The 26,906-nt window shown below is 43.0% G+C and overlaps 1 protein-coding gene across 1 annotated transcript in view; it reads left to right on the top strand.

The window, feature by feature from the left end:
• The first annotated feature begins 8,302 nt into the window (after positions 1-8,302).
• LOC122725428 (zinc finger protein 2 homolog) overlaps positions 8,303-26,906 on the top strand; it is a 34,766-nt gene continuing 16,162 nt past the window's right edge. Inside the window, exons 1-3 of the mRNA XM_043962537.1 lie at positions 8,303-8,495; positions 8,682-8,755; positions 12,544-12,670. Coding sequence (XP_043818472.1) covers positions 8,720-8,755; positions 12,544-12,670 — 163 coding nt within the window. The 5' untranslated portion in view covers positions 8,303-8,495; positions 8,682-8,719. The remainder of the gene's footprint in view (positions 8,496-8,681; positions 8,756-12,543; positions 12,671-26,906) is intronic.

Here is a 26,906-nt window from a genome sequence, read left to right as displayed (position 1 = left end):
TTCTTCCATGCCTTTAGCTTTGGCACACTAACCTCCTAAGAATCTAACTGTCACTACATGACATCATGTCATTTTAATTGCCTCCAAGAATTCTATAAGTATTTATAATCAATTTCATTTAGAAGGTATGTGTCCAGCACCTGAAATATAAAGATGAAGATGTCCCTTTAACCAAAGGAATTTAATCAAGTAAGGGAAATAATGACATGTTTACAAATACCCAGATATTAGAGAAAAGGATACATGCAGAGGAAAGAGTCCATAGTTCTTTTTGGTTCCAACTCATCTCTCTAGCTACTTGGTATCTTGATTTCTCTTTTAGGGCTCCAGGATATCAGTTGTCTTCATTTTGCGGGGCAATCGGGGTTAAGTGACTTGCCCAGGGTCACACAGTGTCTGAGGTCAGATTTGAACTCAGGTACTCTTGAATCCAGGGCTGGTGCTCTATCCACTGCGACATCTAGCTGCCCCTGTCTTCATTCTTTCTAAGGCATGTATATATTAGAATCATTAGATTAAGTACTTGGATTATTCAGGCACCAATAGGCTGAAGTCTCAGAGGCTAGACATTTCTTTTTTCTTTTTTAAATTTAAATTTTAAAAATTCTGAACCTAAACACTATAGAAAGCCTTTCTATATATACAGAACACAAAAATGGAATTCTATATGAGAACCACTTCATGCTGCTTAGGGGTTTTTTTTGTTGTTGCTTGTTTGTTTTGTGAGGCAGTTGGGGTTAAGTGACTTGCCTAGAGTCACACAGCTAGTAAGTGTAAAGTATCTGACGCTGGATTTAAACTCAGGTCCTCCTGACTCCAGGGCCAGTGCTCTATCCACTGAGCCACCTAGCTGCCCCCCATGCTGCTTAGGTTTTTAAAAATTATATAATAAACACAAAATACTTTCAAAACTGCCTGCTTGTTTGTGTAATATACTAATATTACAGCATCATAATGTTCTAATATATTCATAATATATCCAGCTACTTGCTAACAGTCTAAGAAGGAATCTAAGGTACCACATGAGATTCTAAATTTCTTTTCATTTCCCCCCCTTTTAGTGATTCTTTCAGGATTAGCAAATTTTTCTTTTTGACTATTCTCTCCCTAGTATTATCCTCCTTAAGCACCTTCCTCCATTCCCACTTGTTTCCCTGTTGAGTTTGATGTGTTTTAACACCAAACTGTGTATGTGTTTTTGAATTCAATCCTCCTTTATTAGCAGGTAAGAGCTCAGTCCATCTGATGTTCATTTCCCTTCCCTCCCCCTCCATTTTCGTTCATTCTTCTCTGGCATCCCGATTATGAGAACCAGCCAATTCTACCCTCTTTTTCCTCCTTTCTATCTTAGTGTATTGCTCAATTTACCTTCTCTTCTCTTTCTCAGAATGGAACCAGGCTTTCCCCCAGGATCTTTGTTAATATTATTTAACTTACTCATTATGCTTTGAAGACATTAAGCATCTCCTTCTATTAGAATGATAGCATGACATAAATGTTATGGGCCTAGCACCCCAGAAGTTTTCTGGGGTACATCAAAGGACCTTCTCCTTGAGATACTGGACCAAAGGACAGACACACCTAAAGAGATAAGTGGCACCAGATCAGAACTGAGCTAGCACCAAGACCACCACCCTTCATTCCAGTCTTTCCCCGCCCCCAAAAAGATGTTTAAAATTGTCTTAACATGTAACTGGGAGGGAAATAAAATATTTTTCTAAAATGAAACAAACAGGGGCAGCTAGGTGGTGCAGTAGATAGAGCATGGGCCTTGGAGTCAGGAGGACCTAAGTTCAAATGTGACCTCAGACACTTGACACTTACTAGCTGTGTGACCCTGAGCAAGTCACTTAACCCCAATTGCCTCACCAAAAAAGAAAGAAAGAAAGAAAAAGAAACAAACAAAAAAAGTACTCTATTTCATTAAAGATCCATTTCCCCCTTTTTTTATGCTGAGTTTTGCAGGGTAAATTATTCTTGCTTGTAAGTATACATCTCTTTTGGAATATTGTGAGAATCAGAGTGCCACCCCCCTGCTGAGAAAGACATTATGAGAACCAGGGCAGTGCCACCCTGAGGAGAAAGCATGTGACTAGTGTCATAGAACTGCCTATAAGTCATGTCAATCAATACTACCAGCCAATTAGCTTGGAGCTGTGTGTGGGGACAAAGCCTGGGCAGGCAGCTGCAGGGTGAGGGGCAGCTAGGCTCTTTCCTTCTGAACTCCACGTGTTCTCTTTACTAACCCTAATATACTTTAATAAATCCTTAATGTCTAAAGATTGCTGCTTTACGCTTCTAATTTAAGGCGACCACACATTAGATTTTCGTCACACATTTAGATTTTATACATCACAATATTGTATCCAAAGTCTACTCTCATTTTTAGCACAAGCTTCTAAGTCTTGGGTGATCCTTACTATAGTTCTTTTGTATTTCTTTCTGTATGCTTAGAGTATTTTTTCTTTGATATAGAAGTGATAGATTTTGGTAATTTATCTTTTGTGATTCTCCCCATTAGTTTTTTTTTTCTTTTTTTTTTTTAGTGAGGCAATTGGGGCCAAGTGACTTGCCCAGGGTCACACAGCCAGTAAGTGTTAAGTGTCTAAGGCTGGATTTGAACTCAGGTACTCCTGACTCCAGGGCCAGTGCTCTATCCACTGTGCCACCTAGCTGCCCCCTCCCCATTAGTTATTAACTCTATTCATAGAGGAACTAATTTCTTCCTTGTTCCTCTAATATGTTTAGGATGTGACCAAATTAGATATGACCACTTACATTTAAATCATATATCCATTTGGAACTTATCTTTATGTATGGTGTGAATTATTGCTCCAGACCTAATGCTGACATACTGCTGTCCAGTTTTTCCAGTAGTTTTTGTCAAATGGTCCTTCCCCCATTGGTGTCTTTGGGTATATTGAATACTATGCTACCATATTTGTTTTCTTCTATATAGTGTATACCTAATCTGTTTCACTGATTGACCTTTTTTTTTTTTTTTTGGTGAGGCAATTGGGGTTAAGTGACTTGCCCAGGGTCACACAGCTAGTAAGTGTTAAGTGTCTGCGGCCACATTTGAACTCAGGTACTCCTGAATCCAGGGCCGGTGCTTTGTCCACTGCGCCATCTAGCTGCCCCGACCTTTTTTTTTTTTTTTATCAGAACCAGATCATTTTGATGACTACTGCTTTGTAGTGTAGTTTGAGATGTAATATAGCTAGGCTCCACTTTTTTTTCATTATTTCCCTTGAGATCCTTGACTTTTTATTTCTCAAAATTCATTTCATTATTTTCTTTAGCTCTATAAAATATTCCTTTGGTAGTTTGATTGGGAGAACACTGTTATTATATTAGCTCATCCTACCCATGAGTAATTTATGTTTCACCAATTATTTAGTTCTATCTGCAAAATGTTTTATTGTTAGAATTATATACTTCCAAAGTGCATTCTGGTAGATATACTCCCAGATATTATATGGCTTCTCTAGCATTCCAATTTCTTTAACATCAATTAGCTTTTTTTTTTTTTTTTTGGTGGGGCAATGGGGGTTAAGTGACTTGCCCAGGATCACACAGCTAGTAAGTGTCAAGTTTCTGAGGCCAGATTTGAACTCAGGTACTCCTGAATCCAGGGCTGGTGCTCTATCCACTGCGCCACCTAGCTGCCCCTCATCAATTAGCTTTTAAAAAAAGAAATAGTTGCTTCAAAGGTATAGCAAGAGTGAAGGAATGAGCACTTCTCCACAATACCTCCAGGGCACTCTTCCTATACCACTTTGGTCTCTTGGAGGATTAGGCTCAAAATTTAGTATTGTTCCAACATAGGGTTCTTCCTGCCAAATTAATATCTCAAGATGGCATCACTGCTAAGGTTAGGAGGTGAATTTTTTTAATGGGGGGGAGAATATAATCAATAACAAAAGACAAAAAAAATAAATTTGTTTTCAAGAAATTAGAAAACTTTCCCTCAAACCAAATTAATACAACTTTGATAAGTGAAGAGGTTGAAAAAATATTTTTGTCATTTATCTCTGATAAATAGATGTCCAATATACATAGGCAAGTAACAAAAACATATGAGACCAAAAGTCACTCTTCAATAGATGATTCGTTAACATATAAACAATTTCAAGAGAGGAGCTCTCAGTTATTAAAATCAGATGAAACACTGCTCAAAATCACTTATAAGACAAATACAAATAATGATAACGACAATGATAGCAGCTAACATTTATATGGCACTATGTGCCAGGCACTGTGCTTAGTGCTTTACAGTGATCTCATTAGATAAACAACTGAGAGTTCAGTGCTATCATTATCTCCATTTTACTGATGAGGAAGCTGAGGTAGACCGAGATAAGTGACTTGCCCAGGGTGACACAGCTACTAAATGTCTGAGGCTGGATTTGAACTAAAATCCTCTTGACTTCAGCCCTAGAAGTTTATCCATTGCATCACACCTCATATTTAACAAACTGGCAAAGATGACAAAAGATGGGATGCTCAGTGTTGAAGGAGTTGTAGAAGGGCAGGCATACTAATACATTGTTGGTGGAACTATAAAATGGCCCAGCTAATCTGATTAGCAATTTGGAGATAGGACAAGAAAGTAACTAAAATGCCCATACCCATTCATATAGAAATCCTTCTGCTAGACAGATACCACTAAAACGTCAATGATTTTTTTTTAAAAAGGATTCCACATACACCAAAATATTGAGATCTGTACTTTTTGTAGTAGCTAACAGTTTAGATGAGAAGACACCAGCCCCTTTCTTTGTAGAGATGGAGGACAACACTTGTGGAACAATGCATATGATAGAGTTCTTGGTGTGCTGGGTAATTTTGCTGGACTATTTCCCTCCTTCTTTTATGCTTTGTTAAAAGGCATGGGTGTGGAGGGAAGCATAGAGGAATGTTTGACATGATTTTCCATGCTTTTAAGGGATACATTGAGAAGCAGAGATACTTCAAAACAAAATGTAATCAGAGGCTTGTGAGAAGTGCATGATGAGGGGGTTTCAAGTTCTGTGGATCAAAATATGACCTCTTATTGTGTTTTGGTTTGTTTTTTTGTGAGTTTGTGCACCTGGACTCTGGGTCCAGGTGGCATATCTGGCTTTGGTTTGCAGAGGACCACATGCAAAAGGTAAGTTGGCATTCTGGTTTGGAGTGTAGTGGAGATGAGCAGAGTCACTATAATGGGCATTCTGATTGGAGACTAACATGAGGCCTTGATGTGGCTACAATAGCTGTTCAAAGACTGCTAATGGGGATGATTGGAATAGGCTGAGATTACTGGCTGCAGCTGTTTTTTTTTTCGGGGATTAAAGGACAGTAACATTCCTTTGACCTCCCTTCCTTGATGCCTATAGCTAGAAGGAGCTTAACTACATGCTTTTCTCTCTTTAAGCAGTCTTTATTTCAGATTTTTTGTTTCCTAGAAACAAGGGCTGCTCAGAAGTGATCTGACACATCTATTAAGTGCATGAAGAGAGGAGTGAAAGAAAAATCCCAGTGATGCTTTCTATAAATGGAACTGAGTCAGAGCTTTCATCTTTTGTTCAGAACGGTAGGATTTCATCTCTAACAGAGGATGAACCTCATGGGAAGAACAATCCATGCAGGTGGGTGGGCAGGTACAGGAATGCACGGTTGGCAGAGCTCTAATCTGTCTAAGAAGTATGGAAATGTGTCACTGTGTTCCCAAGGGACATTACACTGTGCATACCCTTTGACTCAGAGATACCGCTAGCAGGCCTGCACCCCAAAGAGATGAGGAAGAGAAACCCTATCCACAAAAATGTCTGGAGCAGCTTTTTGTGATAGCAAAGAATTAGGGGCCGAGGGCGCCTGTTATTTGGGGATGAGAAGAACTAATTAAGGTCTATCAGTGTAATGGAAGGTTATTACACCTTAAGAACTGTGGGGTGCAGCAGAGTGAAGCCAGCAGACCCCCGGGTGAAACAACGAACACCACCACTTTGAGAGGCTGAAGGACTCGGCAATGAGCAAGCATCGCAGAGGACCCCGGAGGGAGCAGGCCGGCCCCTCCCCCAGAGAGAAAGTGGATAGAATAAGACCCGTATTTTTGGGACAAGCGGGGGGGGGGGGGGGGGGGGGCTGCTTGCTGGCTGAATTGTTTTTTCTTTTTCCCCTGATGGGGGAAAGGGAAACTCAGGATGATGTTGTTGGGGGAAAAAAGGAAAGAAAGAAAAGGGTGGTTGAGCCTTTTATTTTCCATCTGGCAACATGGCTGCTGTAGACTGTAAGCCCCCTGGGGGCAGGGGCAGCTTTCACTGCTCAGTGTATCCCGCGCCACGCCACCCCCCGCCCCCGCAGCTGCTGTTTATTGATGGGCGGGTTGACAGCCAGGACCTCGTTAGCACCCCCCCCCCCATTCTCTCCGCTCCAGTTCCAGGGGGGTTGGAAGGGAAAAGCCACTGTTTGGACCCTGATTTAACAGAACCTGACCTCCTCTGTAAAAGGCGCGCGGGGGTGGGGGGCTTCAGCTTCTTGCAAGGGAAGGCCAGACAACCCAACATCAGCATGAGGTCACCCACGCCCATTGGGATTGAGAAGTCCGGAGTTCAAATTCAGGACCTGGCCATTTACTGCCTGTGTGACCTTGGCCAAGTCACTGGCTCTGTCCTTGCCTCAGTTTCCTCATTAGTAAAATGGGGGGATTGGGCTCAGTGGCCTCTAGCTCTACACCAGCGAGCCCCGGACCCCGCAAATCCAGCGGGTCTGGACACCACTTCACCACGACACGGCCCTCCCTCCTGGAGATGGAGTCCGGACAGCCGGGGCCGGGGTGGGACAATCTCGCGCGTTATCGCTTCGGGACCCCATTTCCCAGAATGCCGCGGGACACCTCCTTTCCCCCCCCCATGAGCCGGACCTAGGAAGGGCACGTTGCATGGTGGGAGTTTCCCTCCCATTTGATCGGACTTCCAGTCTTGGGTCTCTTGAGTCGGTGGGTGGTAGGTTAATAGGTGCCTAGCCCAGCCTCCTACTCCCCTTACATCACTCCCCCCAGCCCCTCTCTACTCGGGGAGCTCGACGTTCGAGCCCCGAGCCTGAAGAGTGGGGGTGCGCTAAGCATACCGCCCCCGACCTGAGCTCCCATAGCTGAGGGGGCGGGGAAACAGCTAGCAACCGAGTGCGCCTGCGCTGGCTTCAGCTCACTGTTTCCTCCATCCCTGCGCCTTTTAGCTGAGGGGCGGGGGACAGTGAGTGAGCGATGCGCCTGCGCCAGCTCTCTGCCTCCCCCGCTGCCCCCCGCTGCTCCCTGCTTGAGGGGGCGAGGAACAGTGAGTGAGCGTGTGCGCCTGCGCGTGTTGTCCGCGCCGCTGCTCCCTCATCCCTGCGGAGGTGTATGCGGGGATACGGTGCTTGAATTCGACAGTGCGCAGGCGCGCTCCTGTGGTCCAAGCCGACTCTGCACCTCACTCCTCTGGACCAAGCGCCCGCGGTGGTGAGGGAGGCAGTGCGCATGCGCACCGGTGGGAGCGGGCGGGCATGGGCGGGAGCGTGGGTGTGTCTAGCTGAGTGTGGTGAGTGTGTGAAGTGTGAGAAGCAGGGTTCTTGTGCTCTGGGGGTTGGCCCCTAGTGTGCGCGCATGTGTATGAGTGTGTGTGTGTGTGTATACACAGGTCAGTATCCACATGTGAGCACGAGTGCGAATGAGTGTGGGTGAAGTGCTCGTGTTCTGCGGGTGTCAGTGCAGGTTCAGGGGTGTATGTGTACGTGTCAGTGGGCACCCACAAGTGTGAGTGCGAATGAGTGTGGGTGAAACGCTCATGCTGCTGCGTGTGAGCTTATAGGTTGAGGGGGGTGGGGGGGTGTCTGCTCCCCGCCCTCCACCTTTGCTCGTTGCTGCAGCGCGCAGACTCGGGGGGCACCGAGCCCCCCGCTGGCTGTGGCCCCCTTAGGTCCCAAGCCTGTTCCCCACCCCCCGGGAGCCCGCAGGGCCGTTTGTCACCGGGACGCACCTGCCAGGAAGGAATGAACCTCCTGGTTTGGCTCCGAGTGTGCCCAGGGTGGGGCCACCTCTGGGACCAGGGTTTCCTTTCTCTGGCCCCTGGAGCCCTGGGTCTCGGGGATCTCCCTGCCTCCGCACCCCTCCCTGGCAGGAGGAGGCAGTGCAGGGTCTAGAGCCCTTTCTCCAGAGGCCCAGGGCAGTCCCGGGCACAGTGGGGAGGGGCTCCTGCCCATCCTCCCCAGGGAAGGGAGCGGTGACCATGGAGGACTTGGGCAGAGAGGGGTAGGGGTGGGGGGGATGGGAGAGCACCTCAGGGAACCAAGGGGACAAAGACAGCCGCCAACACAGCTCAAGTGTCTTCCTGTCGACTCTGCTACATTGTACATACCATCATCTGCCTCTGATTCACAACCACATCAGACCTTCCAGTCAGTCGACAATCCTTTTCTCTGGCTCAGGCTCTGATCCAGCCCCAACGAGAAGACGGGCAGTAGTGTGGAGGGCCCAGGTGAAGTTGGCTTGAATTTCTGCTGCCTGTTCATCTGGGTTTGGCAGCTTAGGAAGAGGGGTGAGGCAAGACTCTGGCGGGTAGAGAAAGTTCTTCTCTAGTGGAAGTTTGAGGGAGATGAGGGTGTGGCTGAGGGCTTTGCTGGGTCCCGCTCCTGACTGCTCCTGACTCATTTTCCTTCTCCAGCTCAGCCTTGGGAAGGAGCAGCTCTTCCCCTGGACAGGATGGAGGCTGAGGAAGGAATGGCTTCTGGGAGTCCCGTGAGTTCTCTTTCCTGTGCCCCATTTCATGCCATATCTTCTCAGGGAACATTCTCCCCAGAATCCTCAGGGGTCTCCGATCACCCACAGGCCCTTTCAGCTCCTCAGGCTCTCCCCCAGAAGCCTCTGGCTCCTCTGACCAGTGGCCTAGAATGTCTCTATCATAGGAAGGAGCACATTCTAGAATAAATGGACACAATTCAGAAAGCAGTTGTCTTTATGATTGTTGGACCAGGTGAAGGGTACAAGTTAAGCATGAAAAACCAATGCGGGAGGGGCAGCTAAATGGTGCAGTGGATAGAGCACTGGCCCTGGATTCAGGAGGACCTGAGTTCAAATCTGACCTCAGACACTTGACACTTACTAGCTGGGTGACTCTGGGCAAGTCACTTAACCCTCATTGCCCTGCAAAATTGTGTGTATACACACACATACACACACACACACAGAAAAATGAATGGGAGGGGGCAACTAGGTGGTGCAGTAGATAAAGCACCAGCCCTGAATTCAGGAGTACCTGAGTTCAAATCCAACCTCAGACACTTGACACTTATTAGCTGTGTGACCCTGGGCAAGTCACTTAACCCTCATTGCCCTGCCCCCCCCATCAAAATTAATGTGGAAAATGTTTAACATGATAGTAATATATAACCTATATCAGATTGCTTGCTGGCCTCAGGAGGGGAAAGGGAAGGGAAGGGGAGGGAGAACAATTTGGAATTCAAAAAATATCTTTACACGTAATTGAGAAAAATTAAACATTAAAAACAATCAGAAAAGTTGACCAGTTGACCTAAAAGGGCCTTTCTAACTCAAGATATTTTTCCCTCCAATTCAACAAACCTGTTCTTACTGTGTTCTAGACCCTGGACATACTGCCCTCCCTCCAAAGAGGGATACAAATATACCCAGGGCTAAACTGGACCCAGCTCTAACTGCCTTGCTGATGATTGCATTTGTTGTGTATTTATGCTTCAGAAATGACCACAGTCAGAGCTTGATTTACTGTTTTGCTGGTTGTTAATGCTTCTGCAGATTAAACTGAAAAGTATGTGTTCATACATCTTCCCCCCAGACATCCCGATATTGCTGTAGAAACATCTCTTGAGATCAGAGAATGAAGTCATCAGCAGACTAGGGATGACGAGAACCACCACCTCGCTGCAATAATAATCATGGTGGTGACGGTGATGCCTGGCACTTACATAGCAGCTTTAAGGTTGCAGAGTGCTTTCTAGCCATTATCACACCCCTGCTGAGCAGAGGCCAGGAACAGAATGCAGTACCCCTACAGAAGAGGGGAAGGTGGGGGAGGGAGCCTTTAGGACAGGCAGAGGAAGAGAAGTTAGGAGGAAAGGGGGAGGGACAGAGGCTGTCCTGGCATGGTGTGACCAGCTTGCAGGTAGGCAGATCCTATTGCTAGACCAGAGGAGGCTACCGGCATGGGAAAGGGTCTGGACCTCATCTAGTATGGGGATCCCTTGGATAGACTAGAGATGTTGAGGTTTGAGAAGAGAAGATCTAGGGGAGCCCAGCCCTATTTGAAGGATGGTCTTGGAGAAGATGTTTTTAGTTCCCCCTAAGTGGGACATTGTATAGAAATTGCAAAAGGGGAAAAAATGGTTGATGTGAAGGTAGGCTTTCTTGGTACAGATAGTTACTGAGTGATGGCGGTAGGGGAAGAATGTGGAGGAGGCAGTGGGGAGATGAGGATCCCAACACCCCCCTCCCCCATCAGTGACTTGGGGGAATGAGTGACAATGCAGCCCACTTGGGAAAGGGCAGTGAGGGCAGGAGGTACAAAGGGTGGGACACAGGTTTAACATGAAAGCCTGGGGCAGCTAGGTGGTGCAGTGGATAAAGCACTGGCCCTGGATTCAGGAGGACCTGAGTTCAAATCTGGCCTCAGACACTTGACACTTACTAGCTGAGTGACCCCGGGGCAAGTCACAACCCTCATTGCCCTGCAAAAAGACACACACACACACACACACACACACACACACACACACACACAAAACAAAAACAAAAAAATTAAAGCCTGTGTGCTGCCTGTGAAGCAGGCATTCTGGAGGGATATTTTTGGGATGGGACATTGGGGCTGGGTTGGAATGAAGGGAATATTTGGAACTAAGGCATCAGGCAGTGTGTGGGGTTGGTTCAGAAACATTGGGATTGGGAGGGTATGACTGGAGTGTGGGGTGGGGTGTGTTTGTGGATCATTAAAGGAATTATAAAAATATGTACAGCACTGCCAAACTTGTCACTCATTTTTTGGTTTTGGAAAACATATTATCTTGTCATAAAATTATGTGATGAATTTATTACCATTTTAAAATGAATTGATAAATAAGTATTTTATAAATTGTATCCATTTTAATGTTTAATATGATTAATATCAATAGGTATAATTTGCATAAGCAAAAGCTCTTTGGGTCTTTACTTTTTAATAGTTGAAAGGGTTAGAAACCAAAACTTTTAAGAAGGGTTTGCCATAGAGCAAAATGTGCTCGAAGATAGGGCCTCTCTCCCACCAGCAAGTGTCTAGGAAAGGTGAAGGACAGAGACGATGGCTTAATTGATAGAACAGCAAAAAGAGTTCCAGATTATTTACCTCGAACTAGTTTTCAGAGAGGGAGCCTGTCCTGCCCAGGGTCAGTCACGCTGCAGATCGTCTCAAGTAGGGTTTCCAAATACTTCTGACACTTGATGAATATGATACTTTATACTTTATGAGTGTATCAATGATCGGACCCCGCACACTCTTGAAAAAACAAGGCCTGTTGTCCAGACTAGGAAAGGCAGTTGTAGGCTTTTGTCGGAGTGTTGCTTCATCAATTCACATGTTTTATTCAGACACTATGGATTGCAAACAAATAGACTGAACAAGTGGACACGAGCTGGCGCTGGACAGGATCTGGAGAATTGGACAAGCTCTTAGCAACTTCAGGCTTCTGCATTTGGAGGAAGAGTAGATAGGTTATCGTTGTCACCTCTAGAGAGAAGTCTCCTTATTTCAGGAGTCACAGTTGAGGGAATGGAAAACATTCCATTAAATATCTATTTAGGCAGATGGTGGCACCAGCCCTGGAATTGGAAGACTTGAGTTCAGATCTAGCCTCTGACACGTACTAGCTGTGTGACCCTGGGCAAGTCACTTAACCACTGTCTCCCTCAGTTTCCTTATCTATAAAATGGGGAGAAATAACAGTACCTACCTCAAAGAATTGTGATGAGGATCCAGTGAGCTGATCGTTATAAAGTGCTTAGCAGAGTAGCTGGCATGTAGTAAGTACTCTATAAACGTGCTACTATTATTAAATACACAGTGAGTGGTACAATAACATGGAGAGGCTTGGGATGCACAGGATTATATCCCTGCTCTCCATAGTACAAAGAAGGTGCTTAACTTTGGGGAGAGCAGACTGCCATTGCCACTGGGAGACACTGGAGCCTCTTCGAGCATTGATGGGATCCTGCCTCTCACGTAAATCTGTCCCGAATAAGTTGATCATTAAGGGAGAATGAGAAATGTAAGGGTAGGAATAGGTCATTGCAGTGTGATTTCTGGGTTATGTGTGTATGTGGAGAGCTGGACGAATGCCAATTCTGGCATGGGGCTTGGAGCTTTAAGAAGACAGTGATTTAGGAGAGGGAGTTTGAGCAATCCGGGGAATCTATCTGCAGGTGATTGAGGGTCTGATCCAAAGGAAGACACACTGAAGGTAGGTCATCAAGAAATATTCGGAGGAATGATCCCTGGCTCAGCAGGTATGTGTCTGATGTAGGTGTCAGTGACATTCAAGGATGTGTCTGTGGACTTCAGTGGGGAGGAGTGGAGATGCCTGAATCCCGGCCAGAAGGCCCTGCACAGAGACGTGATGTGGGAGAACTACGAGAACCTCGTCTCCATAGGTGAGTGCACCTGTCCCCATGATTCAGCGTCTGTGTGCTGGGGGGGGAGGGGGTCTGCCACTGCCCTCACTGCAGGCTGGGGGCTGTCTGAAATATTGAACTGTGGGGGAGTCTGAAGGCATTTGTGATCAGTAGACAGAGTGGGTTTCTTCCTCATCCTTGTGCTGGCCCTGAGGCCACAGGTTCTCTGCTCCTTCTTCAGTACTTGGTCTGCTTTCTCTAGGAAGCCCTCCTTCCTGCTCTTCTCACAGGTGTCTCTATTGGAAGCCTCAGGAAGAAGGCAGGGATCGTGCCTGTCTTGGCTAACCCTGGTCTCTGCCCCAGCACAGTGTTATGTCTCTAGTAAGTCGTGAATACAGGTTGATGGAGTGTAAAAACACGCCAGGGAACATCGGGGGCCACAGGGCCAACCACTGCTCTGGAGGCTTGGGTAGCTCCCTATGGCCACTGCCGTCACTGGGAGCCCTTTTGGCCTTCAGAGCAGCTGCTAGCCTGGCCTGCCTGGCACGTCACACGCATGCCGTTCAGCCTGCCCACTGTTCCTCATTCAGCAGCTTGTTTCCTGTCCCCATGCACTTGCACATCTCTTCTGTGTTGTTTAAAAATCTAAATGTGGGTTCTAATCTGTCCCCACCCCAGTTTTGGGGGGAAACTGGCTAAAATCACTGATAAATTCACCAAGAGTTTAGGCTTTTAAGGGTTTATTAAAAGATATAAGATAGTAAAGAGAGAAAGATTGAGAACAAATTTCTTAAAGCATGGAAATCCTAGTCTTCCTAACTCCCATGTGAAGTCCAGCCGAAGAGGAAGAAGTTCCCCGCCAGCATTCACTTCCTCCTTCATGTCCTCCTCCCAGAAGTGGGAGGTTCTTCAAGCTGATTGGCTAGCGTCATTCAAATTCATTGGTTCACTGGACCTGAAAGTGGTCTCAATGTAAAGTTCAAAGTTTTTAGCTTCTGAGAACAATACCCTCTTAAGTACCAGCCAGATGTGCTTGTAAATAGTTAACTGGAAGTTAGCAGTCAGTCGCTCTCACCCAACTCAATCAGTTTAGATCAATCTCCAGGTGGACCCCTGAGTATCTGCTAAATCCCCTCATCTACCACATTCCATTATCTTGACATACTTCCCAACTGCCTCCTCCCCACAATTACTGTGAACTCCTTTTCTTTTTTCAAAGTGAATGTCGGGGCAGCTAGGTGGTGCAGTGGATAGAGTACTGGCCCTGGAGTCAGGAGGACCTGAGTTCAAATCCAGCCTCAGACACTTAACACTTACTAGCTGTGTGACCCTGGGCAAGTCACTTAACCCCAATTGCCTCACTAAAAAAAAAAAAAAAGTGAATGTCATTGATTTGGTTGGGTTTTGTGTGTGTGTGTGTGTGTGTGAGAGACCAGGCTTTCCCCCAGTCTCCAGGATCCTTCCTTTCCCCTCCCAGAGATCCATCCCATAGAACAAATCATGTTTTCAAAGGGGAAACCAATGACTATTGGAAAAGTTTGGAAACAGAGACTGTTCTGCACCAGGGGATCCCCACTTTTGCAAAGGATTGGGGGGTTCTTTGTAGCAGGGTGTGTTCTTTGCGACTTTGCAGTGTTTACTTTTTTTGTGGTGCAGTGAGGGTTGTGATTTGCCCAGGGTCACACAGCTAGTAAGTGTCAAGTGTCTGAGGCCGGGTTTGAACTCAGGTCCTCCTGAATCCAGGGCTGGTGCTTTATCCCCTGTGCCACCTAGCTGCCCCGAATCGTTTACTTTTGACTTTCCTGTGCTGGGGGCTCCTTACAGTCACCATGGGTCTTGTCTTCTTGGCTGTGTTTGTTCCCCTCTGTACTCGTTCATGTAAGTCTTCCCATGCTTCCCTTTCATCATCAGGGTCGTATTTCTCAAAGCACAGCGTTTTTTCCTGCTTCCTCGTGCCATGTCTTGTGTAGTTGTTGCCCTGCCAGCAAGCATGGACTTTGTCTCCCTTCTTGGCTACCATAAAGCAACACTGCTCCAAATGTGGTGTATGTGGGTAACTTATTCATATCAGTGGCCTCATTAAGATACGTGCCTAGGTGTGTAATCTGTGCTAAAGGGTGTGGACATTTTACTTACTTTATTTGCATAATTCCAAAGCGCTTTGTAGAATATTTGAACTGATTCACAGCTTCACCAGCAATTCAGTAGCGCGTGCATTAGCAACTAGGCGCTGCAGTGGGTAGAGCACTGGACCCAGAGGCAGGAGGGCCCGAGTTCAAATCCCGCTTCAGATACTTGCTACTTCTGTGACCCATGGTGAGTCACTGAACCCTCATCTGTAAAGTGGGGTAATATCATTTATTTCCTAGGGTTGTTCTGAGGATCAAATGAGATGCTGATAATTGTCAATTGCTCAGTACATGCTGGCACACAGTGTGTGTTTTGTAAGGGCTTGTTCTTTTCCCTTCAGGCTTCTGTGACACAATTCCTCTTCCGACATTTTGTCATCTTTGCCAAGTTGCTGGGTCTGAGGTGAAACCTCAAGGCAATTTGGATGTATATTTTTCTTATTATTGGTGGTTTGAAGAATTCTTTCATATGGTCAATAAGAGTTTACAATTCTTAATTTTGAGAACAGTTACTTTGTCTTTTGATCAATTTCTTTTGGTGAATGGCTTTTGGTCTTTATATGTCTGTTCTTTCCACATAAGCCTTGGATGAGAAATTTGCTACATTATATGATAAATTTGTTACAGAGATCCTTACCATTTGTCCTCATTGATACATGCATTAATTAATGCATTAATACATTCATTGATTTTGTGCAGAAGCTTTTGGGTTCCATGCTTAATTGCCTCTACCCCTGCTTGTTTGGTTAAGGACATATGTCCTACCCATAACTATAAAAGGCATATGCTATGTTTCTGTGTTTTTATGATACTAACTTTAAAATTAAGGTCTTGTGTCCATTTTGAATTTATTGTGGACTATGATATAAGCTGGAAATCTACTAAACCTAGTTTCTGCCAGACAGCTTGGCAAGTTTTCCAGCAATTCTTTATCATATAGGAAGTTCTTTCCTAAGTAATTTATGTTTTATGGTTTATCACATGGTTAGTTATTGAGTTCCATTGTTTCTGATTTTCCCCAGTTTGTTCTATTACCTACTTCTCTATATTTTAACTGATATGAAATAGTTTTGATGACTGACACTTTATAATATAGTTTGAGATTTGAAAGTGCTGTTCTCCTTCATCTTTACTTTGATTATTTATCTTAGTATTCTAGATCTTTTGTTTCTCCAAATTGTATGGTAGAATAAAGACAATGACTAGTTACATTCAGACAATGATTTATTTAGCAATGCATGCAGTTGCAGAAACAAATCAGCTCTATGGCTCTTGGTAGTAGAAGAACCCAGAACCTTGGTTTCTACAGTTGTGTAATTGAAGGGAGGAAAAACAGGATGGTAGGTATTGAGACAACTGGCTTCTTTGGTGGAGGGCATCAGAAGATAGCTGAGGCTAGGCAGGGTAGTCTTGTAATTTTCCTAACTTGTGACTTTCCCATGACCAGGTGACTTACAGAGAGTTGGAATTCAGCTCACAAAATGGCAGATAAAGGCAAAATGAAGTTACTCATGCTATTTTTAATATAACAAAATTTATTTTGCTATTTTATTAAGTTCTATAAACTACACTTTTTTTTGTTTGTTTCTTTTTCTTTTTTTTTTTTAGTGAGGCAATTGGGGTTAAGTGACTTGCCCAGGGTCACACAACTAGTAAATGTTAAGTGTCTGAGGCCAGATTTGAACTCAGGTACGTCTGACTCCAGGGCTAGTGCTCTATCCACTGCGCCACCTAGCTGCCCCTAAACTACACTTTTTATAGTTTGAGATAGCATTAAAACTCTAAATTAACTTTGGTAGTGTCAAGGGAGAAAAAGGTGGTGGGGGTCTCTTTAAAGAATTACAACTCTCACACACAGTCCAATTAAGAGTAAAATGGTCTTTTATTTGGGTGCTGGAGAAAGTGACCAAGGAGGAAGTAAAAGACTTCTCCTTGAGGAGAGGAGATGGCTTGGAGACATCTTTCTCCTCAACCAGAAGAAAGGCAAAAGCTTTTATAGAGAATAGATGGGGTGAGCACCTGACAAGGGAAAGTTCCCTTTGGGGGGTGAATGAGGGGATGTACTCCTGACTTCTGGAATTACCTTGGTCACAGGAGGACGCTGCTTATCTCTTTTGCTTTTTAGGTGTGCTTCTCAAGGAGAAAGTTTTCTGAGCTACCTCTGAAAACTTCTGAGCTACCCCAGACCTATATCAGTAGTATTGCCATTTTAATATTTTGGCACAGACCAACCATGAGCACTGAAAATTATTCTGATTATTTAAGTTGTTCTTCATTTCTTTAAGGAACACTGTAATTGAATCTATACAAGCATTTCATGTCCTTTCTTAGACTGATCTCCAAATACTTTATGCATTTGGTAATTATTTTAAATGGAATTTTCCATTATTTTATTATTATTGGATTTTGTTTCTATTCTATAGAAATGCTGTTAATTTTTTTTTGGCTGGGGAGGCAGGGGGGGGGGGGGTCTGTTGTGTACCATGCAACTTTAAGCTGTCTCAATTAGTATCTTGCTATTTCCCTATAATTTTATTTTCCTTTCTTTCTTTCTTTCTTTCTTTCTTTCTTTCTTTCTTTCTTTCTTTCTTTCTTTCTTTTTTTGGCAGGGCAATGAGGGCTAAGTGACTTGCCCAGGGTCACACAGCTAGTAAGTGTCAAGTGTCTGAAGCTGGATTTGAACTCAGGTCCTCCTGAATTCAGGGCCACCTAGCTGCCCCCCTATAATTTTCAAGATATATCACTATATCATCAGCAAATAGGGATAGTTTTATATGTTCTTTGCATAACGTTATGCTTTTATTTTTCTTATTATTGCTACTGTTAGCATGCCTATAACTGTTAAACAATAGTGGAAGAGTAAGCATTCTTGCTTTGTTCCTGTATTCAGAAAGTTTCTAATTTATCCTTAGCCAATATAATATTTGCTATTGTTGCCTATATGTAATATGGTTTTTAGCACAAATGAGTATTATACTTTGTCAAAAGATTTTTTTGCATCTATTGAGATGATCATGTGCTTTTGGATATTTTTATTTTTTGCTATTCGCATCCTATTTTATTGACTGTTTTCCTACTGTTGAACCATCCTTGCATCCATGGTATAAATCCAACTTGGTCATGATGAATAATTTCTTGAATGCATTGCTGTGGTCTGTTTATTTAAATTTTTCATCAGCATTAATTAATATATTTATCTATAATTCTTTGCTTTTTCCTTCCTATTTAGGTATTAGAATTATATTTGTCTCATAAAAGGAATTTAGTAGTGTTCTTTCTCAATTTTTGAGAACATTTTGTATAGTATAGGTACTAATTAGTCTGTAAAAGTTAGATAGAATTTTCCTGTGAATCCATTGGGACCAGGAGTCCCTTCGCCCCAGCCCCTCCCTTCTCCCATCCTCTCACTTCAAAGTTCCTTTACAGCTAGTTCTATTTTTTTCTGAGATTAGATTAGGATCTCTCTCTCTGGCCACTGATTTGTTTGGATCTTTTATGTTTTTGAAGGTATTTCTTTCTTTTTTCAACAACATTTATTTTATTTTTTCCAGTTTCATGTAAGGGTAGTTTTCAACATTCATTTTCATAAGATTTAGAGTTCCAAATTTTTCTCCTTCCCTCCCTTTCCTCCCCCCTCCACAAGACATAAACCAGGTTATATATGTACACTTCACAAGTGCTCTTTTTATCAGTTCTTTCTATGGGCTTGGATAGTATGCTTCATCATTAGTCCCTTGGGATTGTCTTGGATCATTGTATTGCTGAGAGTGATGTGGGATGGAATTTAGGGTCAAATTGATCGTGAGTCATCCCAAAAGAATTACAAGACTCAGTGACTCAGTTTACCAAGTTTTATTGCAATGCTGTGAGTGATCACAGGGAGAGAACCAGAAAAGTGGAAAGGTATCTCTCGAATAGTGAAAGGAAAGACAGTTATATTTATAGTATAGATAAATTGATTTTTCAGTCTAATTATAATAATCTCCACCTTGGGGTGTTACAGGGGAGGGTTTATCCTAATTTGGAGTTCCTGCAGTCCTAAGCCAATCCCTGAGGTGGGTACCTTTTTCTGTGGAGGTGTATTTTGGGGGTTTACACATCATAAGGTGAATCTGAGGACAGATTTGGCCTTTTCTGCGCATGTCTCTTTCTGGTTCCCATGGCTAGTTTCAAAACACCTTCATTTTTTATTTATTGTAGTCTAAGTCTGTCATAGGCTGTCATTTTATTTAAGTTCTTCATGGCCCAGCTCCCTCTGTTCCCATTATGGGTACTGATTTCTGTGGGTAAGAGAACCTAGCATCCTGACTTATAAGTTATCCATTAATTGGGGTCTGAATCCCTTTTAGAGCTCATATCTGAATTAGAGCTTTGATCTTAGGTTTTTCTATTAACCCCTTTTTGCCTCCTACATCAAGAGTAGTTAAGTCATTCACAATTGCTCATTGAACAATACTGCTGTCACTATGCACAGTGTCCTCCCAGTTATGTTCACTTCACTATGCATCAGTTCATATGAGTCTTTCCAGGTTTTACTGGGATCATCCTGTTTGTCATTTCCTATAGCACAATACTATTCCACTACAATCATATACCACAGATTCTTCAGTCATTCCTCAATTGATGGACATTCCCTTGGTTCCCAATTCTTAGCCACCACAAAGAGTTGATAATTTTTTTTGTACAATTTTCCCCCCTTTTCTCTTTTTTTGTGATTACTATTGTTAACTGTTTCCCTCCATCCTGTTCCCTTCCCCATTATATTTATTCTATTATCTATCTTTTTTCACCCTATCCCGCTTCAAAAGGAATTTGCTTCTGTCTGTCCCCCTTCCCCAATATGCCCCCCCTTCTTTTATCTCTCTCTCTTTATCCCCTTCCCCTCCTATTTTCCTGCAGGGTTAGATTACTCAACCCAGTTGAGTGTGTATGTTATTCCCTCCTTGAGCCAGTTCTGATGAGATTGAGGTCTTTGAGCCAATTCTGATGAGTGTTAGGCTCATTTACTGCCCAGATTAAATGATTACTTCACCCAATTGGGTGTGTGTGTTAAGCCCTTCTTGAGGAAACTCTGATAAGTTTAGGGTCTTTGGACCTATTTTGATGAGTGTAAAATTCATTTACTTCCCTGCTCCTCCCCCATCTCTTCCCCCACTCCATAAGCCCTTTATTGTTTCTTTCATGTAGGATTTCACCTATTGCTACCTTTGCCCTTCCCCCTCCCCCAGCACATCCCCCTCTCCCCTCAATTTAACCCTAAAGATGTCATCATGGGACAGCTAGGTGACACAGTGGATAAAGCATCCACCCTGGACCCAGGGGGATCCCAGCCAAAACCCAGCCTCAGACACAAGATAGTCACCCACTGCACAACCCCAGGTATGTCCCCCAACTCCAATTTTTTATGGTTCTCTAGGGTCTTGTATTTGAAAGTCAAATTTAGGACAGCTAGGTGGCACAGTGAATAAAGCACCAGCCCTGGATTCAGGAGAATCTGAGTTCAAATACGGCCTCAGACACTTGACACTTACTAGCTGTGTGAACCTGGGCAAGTCACTTAACCCTCATTGCCCCGCCCAAAAGAAAAAAAAAAGTCAAATTTGCCATTCACTTCAGGTCTTTTCATCACAAATACCTGAAAGTCCTCTTTTTCATTGAAGTCCCATTTTTTTCTCTGAAAGATTACGATCAATTTTGCTGGATATGTGATTCTTGGTTGTAATTCCAATTCCTTTGCCCTCTGGAATATCATATTCATTCCATGCCTTCTGGTCCTTTAATGTAGAAGCTCCTGGATCTTGTGCTATCCTGACTGGGGCTCCACAGTATTTGAATTCTTTCTTTATGGCAGTTTGCAATATTTTCTCCTTGACCTGAGAGCTCTGGTGTTTGGCTATAATATTCCTAGAAGTTTTCCTTTTGGGACCTCTTTCAGGAGGTGATTGGTGGATTCTTTCAATTTCTGTTTTAGCTTCTGCTTCTAGAATATCAGGGCAATTTTCCCTAAGAATATCTTGGAAGATGATGTCTAAGCTCTTTCCTTGATCATAGTTTTCAGGTAGACCAATAATTTTCAAATTATCTCTCCTGGACCTATTTTCCAGGTCAGCAGTTTTTCCCAGAAGATATTTCACATTGCCCTCTATTTTTTATTTATTTGGATTTGCTTTATTGTGTCTTGGTTTCTCATAAAGTCACTAGCTTCCATGTGTTCAATCCTAATTCTTGGGCAATTATTTTCACCAGAGCTTTTGTACCTCCTTTTCCATTTGGCCAATTTGGCTTTTCAAGCTGCTGACTTTTTTCTCATGTCTTTCCTGCATCACCCTAATTTCTCTTTCTTTCTTTCTTTTTTTTCTTTTTTTTTTTTTTTTTGGTGAGACAGTTGGGGTTAAGTGACTTGCCCAGAGTCACACAGCTAGTAAGTGTCACATGTCTGAGGTTGGATTTGAACTCAGGTGCTCCTGAATCCAAGGCTGGTGCTTTATCCACTGTGCCACCTAGCTGACCATCACCCTCATTTCTCTTTCCATTTTTTCCTCTACCTCTCTAACTTTATCTTCAAAGTCCTTTTTGAGCACCTCTATGGCCTGAGGCCAATTCGTATTTTTCTTGGAAGCTTTAGATACAGGCCCCTGATATTGACATCCTCCTCTGAGGGTGCACCTAAATCTTCCGTGCCACTAAAGAAACTTTCTATGGTCCTCACCTTTCTCTGTCTGCTCACCTTGCCTTTCTTTTACTTGAGACTTTTAGTTCCTTAAAGTGGGTCACTGTTTCTGGGCTGCTCTATTCCAAGCTTCAGAAGGTCCCAGGTGGTATGATTTAAGGAGAGGCAGGTTCTTCACTCACCTGGCCTGTTCCCTGGTCCTTAGATGACCCTAGACCAACTTGCTAATCAATCAGCTTTGTGTGTTGTGGTTGTCAGCTCTGATGAACCTGTGCCCCTCCCCCACCTGGGCCACTGCTACTCAAGCCTGCTTCCTGGTTCTCAGCAGGGGTGTAAAATCCAAGTTCTGCCTCAGCACCAGCATAGACCCCTGTAGTCTCCCCCCTGCCAAGGGCTCAGCCCTCTCACCAGACTGTGAGCTTAGTTCCAGATGACACTGGTGCTGCAGCTGATTCAGAGGCTCTGGGGAGTCTCTTTCTCTGCCAAGGCCTTCCTGGGACTGGACCTGTGTCAGGGTGACTGTGGGGTTGAGTTCCACTCCTGTCTCAGCACAGCAGCTCCCTCCTTCTGACCTTCCAAGCTGTTCTTGGTTAGAAGATGATTTTAGCACATTCTTCTGTGGGTTTTGCTGCTTCAGGAATTGTCCTATGGCATCATTTGGATGTTTTTTGGAGCAATCGTGGCATGAATTCGAGAGCTCACTGCCTTTCCTCTTGAAGGTGTTTCTATATTTCCTTTATGTTCTTAGTTTTGTTGGCATGTAACTGCACAGTGGGTTCTGATAATTCTTTTTGTTTCATTTGTTTTTGTTGAGATTTCATATTCATTTGTTATTTTGTTAATTTTATTTTTTTGTCCTTAATCAAGTTGGCAAAAGGCTTATCAATTTTGTTGATACATCTTTCCAAAGCTTTTCATTTTAGTTCTATAGTCTTTTTGCTTTCCAATTTATCTATTTCTCCTTTAATTTTCAATATCTCTTTTATTGTGCTTACTTGGAGTTTATTTGTTGGTTTTTAAACATTTGTTTGCCATATCTCTTTGCCCAAATGCATTGTCAATTTTAATACAAATGGGTGACTAAAATAACATTTACTGTACATTAGGTGAATACAAAAAAAAGAGTTGCAATCATGTTATCAGGTAAAGCAAAAATAAAAATTTACAACAGAGATAAATAAGGAAATTATAGTAACAAAGACAACAAGCCAATATTAATATTAAACTTACATGCTCTAAATCTCTTGGTGGCTAAATTCATAAAGGAAAACTTAACTAAATTACAAGAAGATATAGACATTAATACAAAAAATAGTAGAATCCTTTAATGCCCCTCCTTCCATTTTGGACAGATCTAACAAAGGAAAACAGAAGAGAAAATAGAGAATTGAACAAATTGCTGGAGAAACTAAAGTTAAAAGACATATAGCATCATCTAAGTGGGGCTTCTATAAGGTGACTGTGGGTGAGGCAGCAAAAAGGAACATCTCTGTTCCAAGGATAATGAGTCACTCACAGGCATGTAAGCACACACAGTTGTCCACTCTGACAGTCCCATGGTGGCGAAGGCAGTGGCACAAGTGTATGGTAGGATACACACCCGAATTGGGAGCCCAGATTTCTGGGTGTTTGTCTTTCTCTCTGATAGTAGTTGCATGGCAGATTCCCAGGGACTGAGTGGGAAGGGGAACCTTAGGGACTGTCAATCAACAGGTTGTCTGGACTATAGTCTCTTTAATCTCCTGCTAACCTTACATATATGGATTAGTGAGCTTTGCCAAACTGATTATGATGCATAGAAACATACGTATTCCTTACCTAAACGTAGCTGACTCAACTGATATTGATCGAGTTTATATAAATTCCCTGGTCCATAGGTAGGTCAGTCATTTGTCAAACATGGAGTCACTTCTGTCAGCTAGGACCTAGTAACTGTCAAATCTTCACAGAAACTAAAGTATACACTAGGATCTCGGCACCACATCAGAATTTTAAAGAGACTGACTCTGTATTAGGGGCACAGAGATATTTCAAATAAATGTAAAAAGGCAGACAAGTAAATGCATCCTTTATAGATAATAATGTAATAAAAATAGTAATCAGTTCAGGGAACACACACAAAAGACAAAGACTCAAATAGAGACTTAATTAAGTCCTAAATAATGAGTAGGGCAAAAAACAAATAATAGAAACAATGAATAATTATGTGAAAGAAATTGATAATGATGAAACAATATACCAAAATTTGGGGATGCAGTTGAAGCAGTCCTAAGGGGGAAATTATAATATGCAAAAACATACATTAACAACAGAAAAAGAGGACTAATTAATTGAATGTGCACTTAAAAAATTAGAAAGTTAACAAATAAACTGAAAATAAATATCAAAGAGGAAATTTTATTTTTAAATTAGAGAAATAAATAAATTAGAAACCAAAAGGTCAATTGAAATAACTAAAACTAAAGACTGATCATTTGAAAAGACTAACAAAATTGATAAACCTTTAACCAACCTAGTTATTTATTTCCTTTGTATTTTCTTTTTACTTCTATGTCTTTACCTCAAAAGAATGTTAGTTCTTTCTGGGCATTGATTTGTGCATTTCTTGTGTTTGTATGCCTAATGACTAAGACAATGTGTTGTGCAAAATGTGTATAATAGGCACTAAATAGATAAATGAATTAAAGATTGAGAGACCTAGATCTCAATGGATAAATGAATAAATGATTGAGAGACCTGAATCTCAGTGGATAAATGAATAAATGATTGAGAGACCTGGATTTCAATTGAAATAAAAGAAATTGTATTTTTTTTCCTTGTGGACTCCACAAAGATCTCTACTCAAAAAGATCTGTGATTTGAAAATTCCATTCAGTGGTGCTGATCGAAACTTATCCATCCATAACTGACCATTCTGTGTGATGCATTTACATTGGTTTACCACCCCACATGCTGGGGGCCTTTATTTCTTTCCCCTAATATTGTTGGGGGGCCAGTGGAGTGTTCACGATGGCATATCATCCCTCACTACTGCCACATGGCCTGCTCATATTCTCTTTCCATAATGTTTTCTTAGTGATGTCTTTTATTTCTGTTCTTTGAAGTTTCCCATTGGTTATTTATCAGCTCCTACTCTGACTCACTGGGCTCTCCTAGCATTGCCCTCTTTATGATACTCACTTTTTAAAAAAAGATAGTTTTCAACAACAATTTTTTTTTTTTAGTGAGGCAATTGGGGTTAAGTGACTTGCCCAGGGTCACACAGCTAGTAAGTGTTAAGTGTCTGAGGCTGGATTTGAACTCAGGTACTCCTGACTCCAGGGCCGGTGCTCTATCCACTGCGCCACCTAGCTGCCCCCAACAACAATTTTTTAATATTTTGAGTTCCAAACCTTTCTCCCTCTCTTACTGCCCTCCTCTCCCCCTCCCCAAGACAGAAAGCAATCTGATATAAGTTATACATGTGCAGTCATGTTAAACATACTACATTAGTCATGTTGTGAAAGAAGAAACAGAACAAAAGGGAAACCCCATTAAAAAAAGTGAAAATAGTATACTTTGGTCTGCATCCAGACTCCATAGTTCTTTCTCTGGATGTGAAGAGCTTTGTCCACCATGAGTCTTTTGGAATTGTCTTGGATCATTGTATTGCTGTGAGAAGAACAAAGTCTGTCATGGTTGTATGATATTTACCTTTACCAAAGAGATTTGTAAGCATTTAGGACTTTGGCCTGATCACCCACAACTCAGGCCAGGTGGGTCCAGAGTGTCTTTTGCTCTAATTACAACTTCCATTTGGATGATAGCTTCTGGCTTTGTCTGCCAGTGTGTGTATCTGGGACAGTGAGTTTAGATGGCCATGGAATTAGACCTCTGCCCTTTTGGAATACAGAGTATTCCAAAGTATGCTTCACAGATGCTTGCCACTAGCCTCTGTGCTTTCTGAGCTGCCTCTTCTATTTTAAGCAACATGAAACTTTAATAAAGAACACAAATCATCCAAAGATTCACTCTTTCCATTTTTTTTTTAGGGAGGCAATTGGGGTCAAGTGACTTGCCCAGGGTCACACAGCTAGTAAGTGTCAAGTGTCTGAGACTGGATTTGAACTCAGGTCCCCCTGAATCCAGGGCCGGTGCTCCATCCACTGTGCCACCTAGCTGCCCCTCTATATCCATGCTCCATCCACTGTGCCACCTAGCTGCCCCTCTATATCCATATATATATATATATATATAATTATTATTATTTTTTTTGTGAGGCAATTGGGGTCAAGTGACTTGCCCAGGATCACACAGCTAGTAAGTGTTAAGTGTCTGAGGCTGGATTTGAACTCAGGTCCTCCTGACTCCAGGGCTGGTGCTCTATCCACTACGCCACCTAGCTGCCCCCTATATCCATATATTTTTAAAACATTCTTAACCTCCAGATAAGTTTCCTGGCAAAGCTGAGTCTACCTAGGAGAAAGCTTCATCAGTAGTAGGTGGAAAAGGATAGTGAGTGCAGGGGGTTCTTTATGGTATAGTGAGGGAAGATAAGGGTGGTGATAACTGGCAGCAATTTCCTTGTCAGATAAGCCCTGGGCAAGAAAGGAGGGAAGGAGCTGAGATCTAGGACATGGAGAAGCTGCTGCTTAAGGGACAGTTAGGAAGGCTTGTCAGTGCAACCTCTTGTTAGATAACTATGTTCATATAAAAAGGTGCCAAGGGGGAGCTAGGTGGCGCAGTGGTTAAAGCACCGGCCCTGGATTCAGGAGTACCTGAGTTCAAATCTGGCCCCAGACACATGACACTTACTACCTGTGTGACCCTGGGCAAGTCACTTAACCTCCATTGCCCCACCAAAAAAAAAAAAAGTTGCCAGAAGAGAGGAGCATTTCCTAGAACTAGTGGCCTACAAAAGGCCACTATTGGAGGAGGGCTTAAGGAACTTCAATAGAAAAGACAAAGGCTACTTGGCTGAAAGTGGGGATCAACACCTTTCCTTCTTTGTGGCTTCAAAATGGCGGTGGTGTGGATGCAGCGTTGCAAAATATGCTAGTTTGGGTTTTTTAAAGACCCCATTTCCTGCTTGCATTCCCGGCTGTGACATAAATCTCACTGGGAGAGAAGCAGCCTTTTTATTCTCCAGACTCCGCCTAGTTTGGAAAATTCAATCATCTTGCTACCCATTTTGGTGGTCAGTGGGTCATCCTAGCCTGGGACTTTGTCTGTGCCACCTCTTTAACATTGCAAATGATTTTGAGAGGCAGAAAAGAACCAGCATACTCCCCTCCTTGAAAATCCTGATTCTTAAGGGTTTTCTATTCTAGGACTTTTCAGGAGTTAGAATAAGGATGAAGGAAAAGCAGTTCTCCTTCAAACAGAAAGAGATTCTGGAATACTTTCAAAAACCTTAGCCCAGAAAAGAGGCCTTTGCTGTACTAGGAGGCCAGCACAGCTGGATAAAGGCCCAGTATCATTCCCAGCTTCTCAGGGG

Source organism: Dromiciops gliroides, chromosome 4 (genome assembly GCF_019393635.1).
Source record: "Dromiciops gliroides isolate mDroGli1 chromosome 4, mDroGli1.pri, whole genome shotgun sequence".
NCBI classification, from domain to species: Eukaryota; Metazoa; Chordata; class Mammalia; order Microbiotheria; family Microbiotheriidae; genus Dromiciops; species Dromiciops gliroides.
This window is presented reverse-complemented; position numbering and strand designations above follow the sequence as displayed.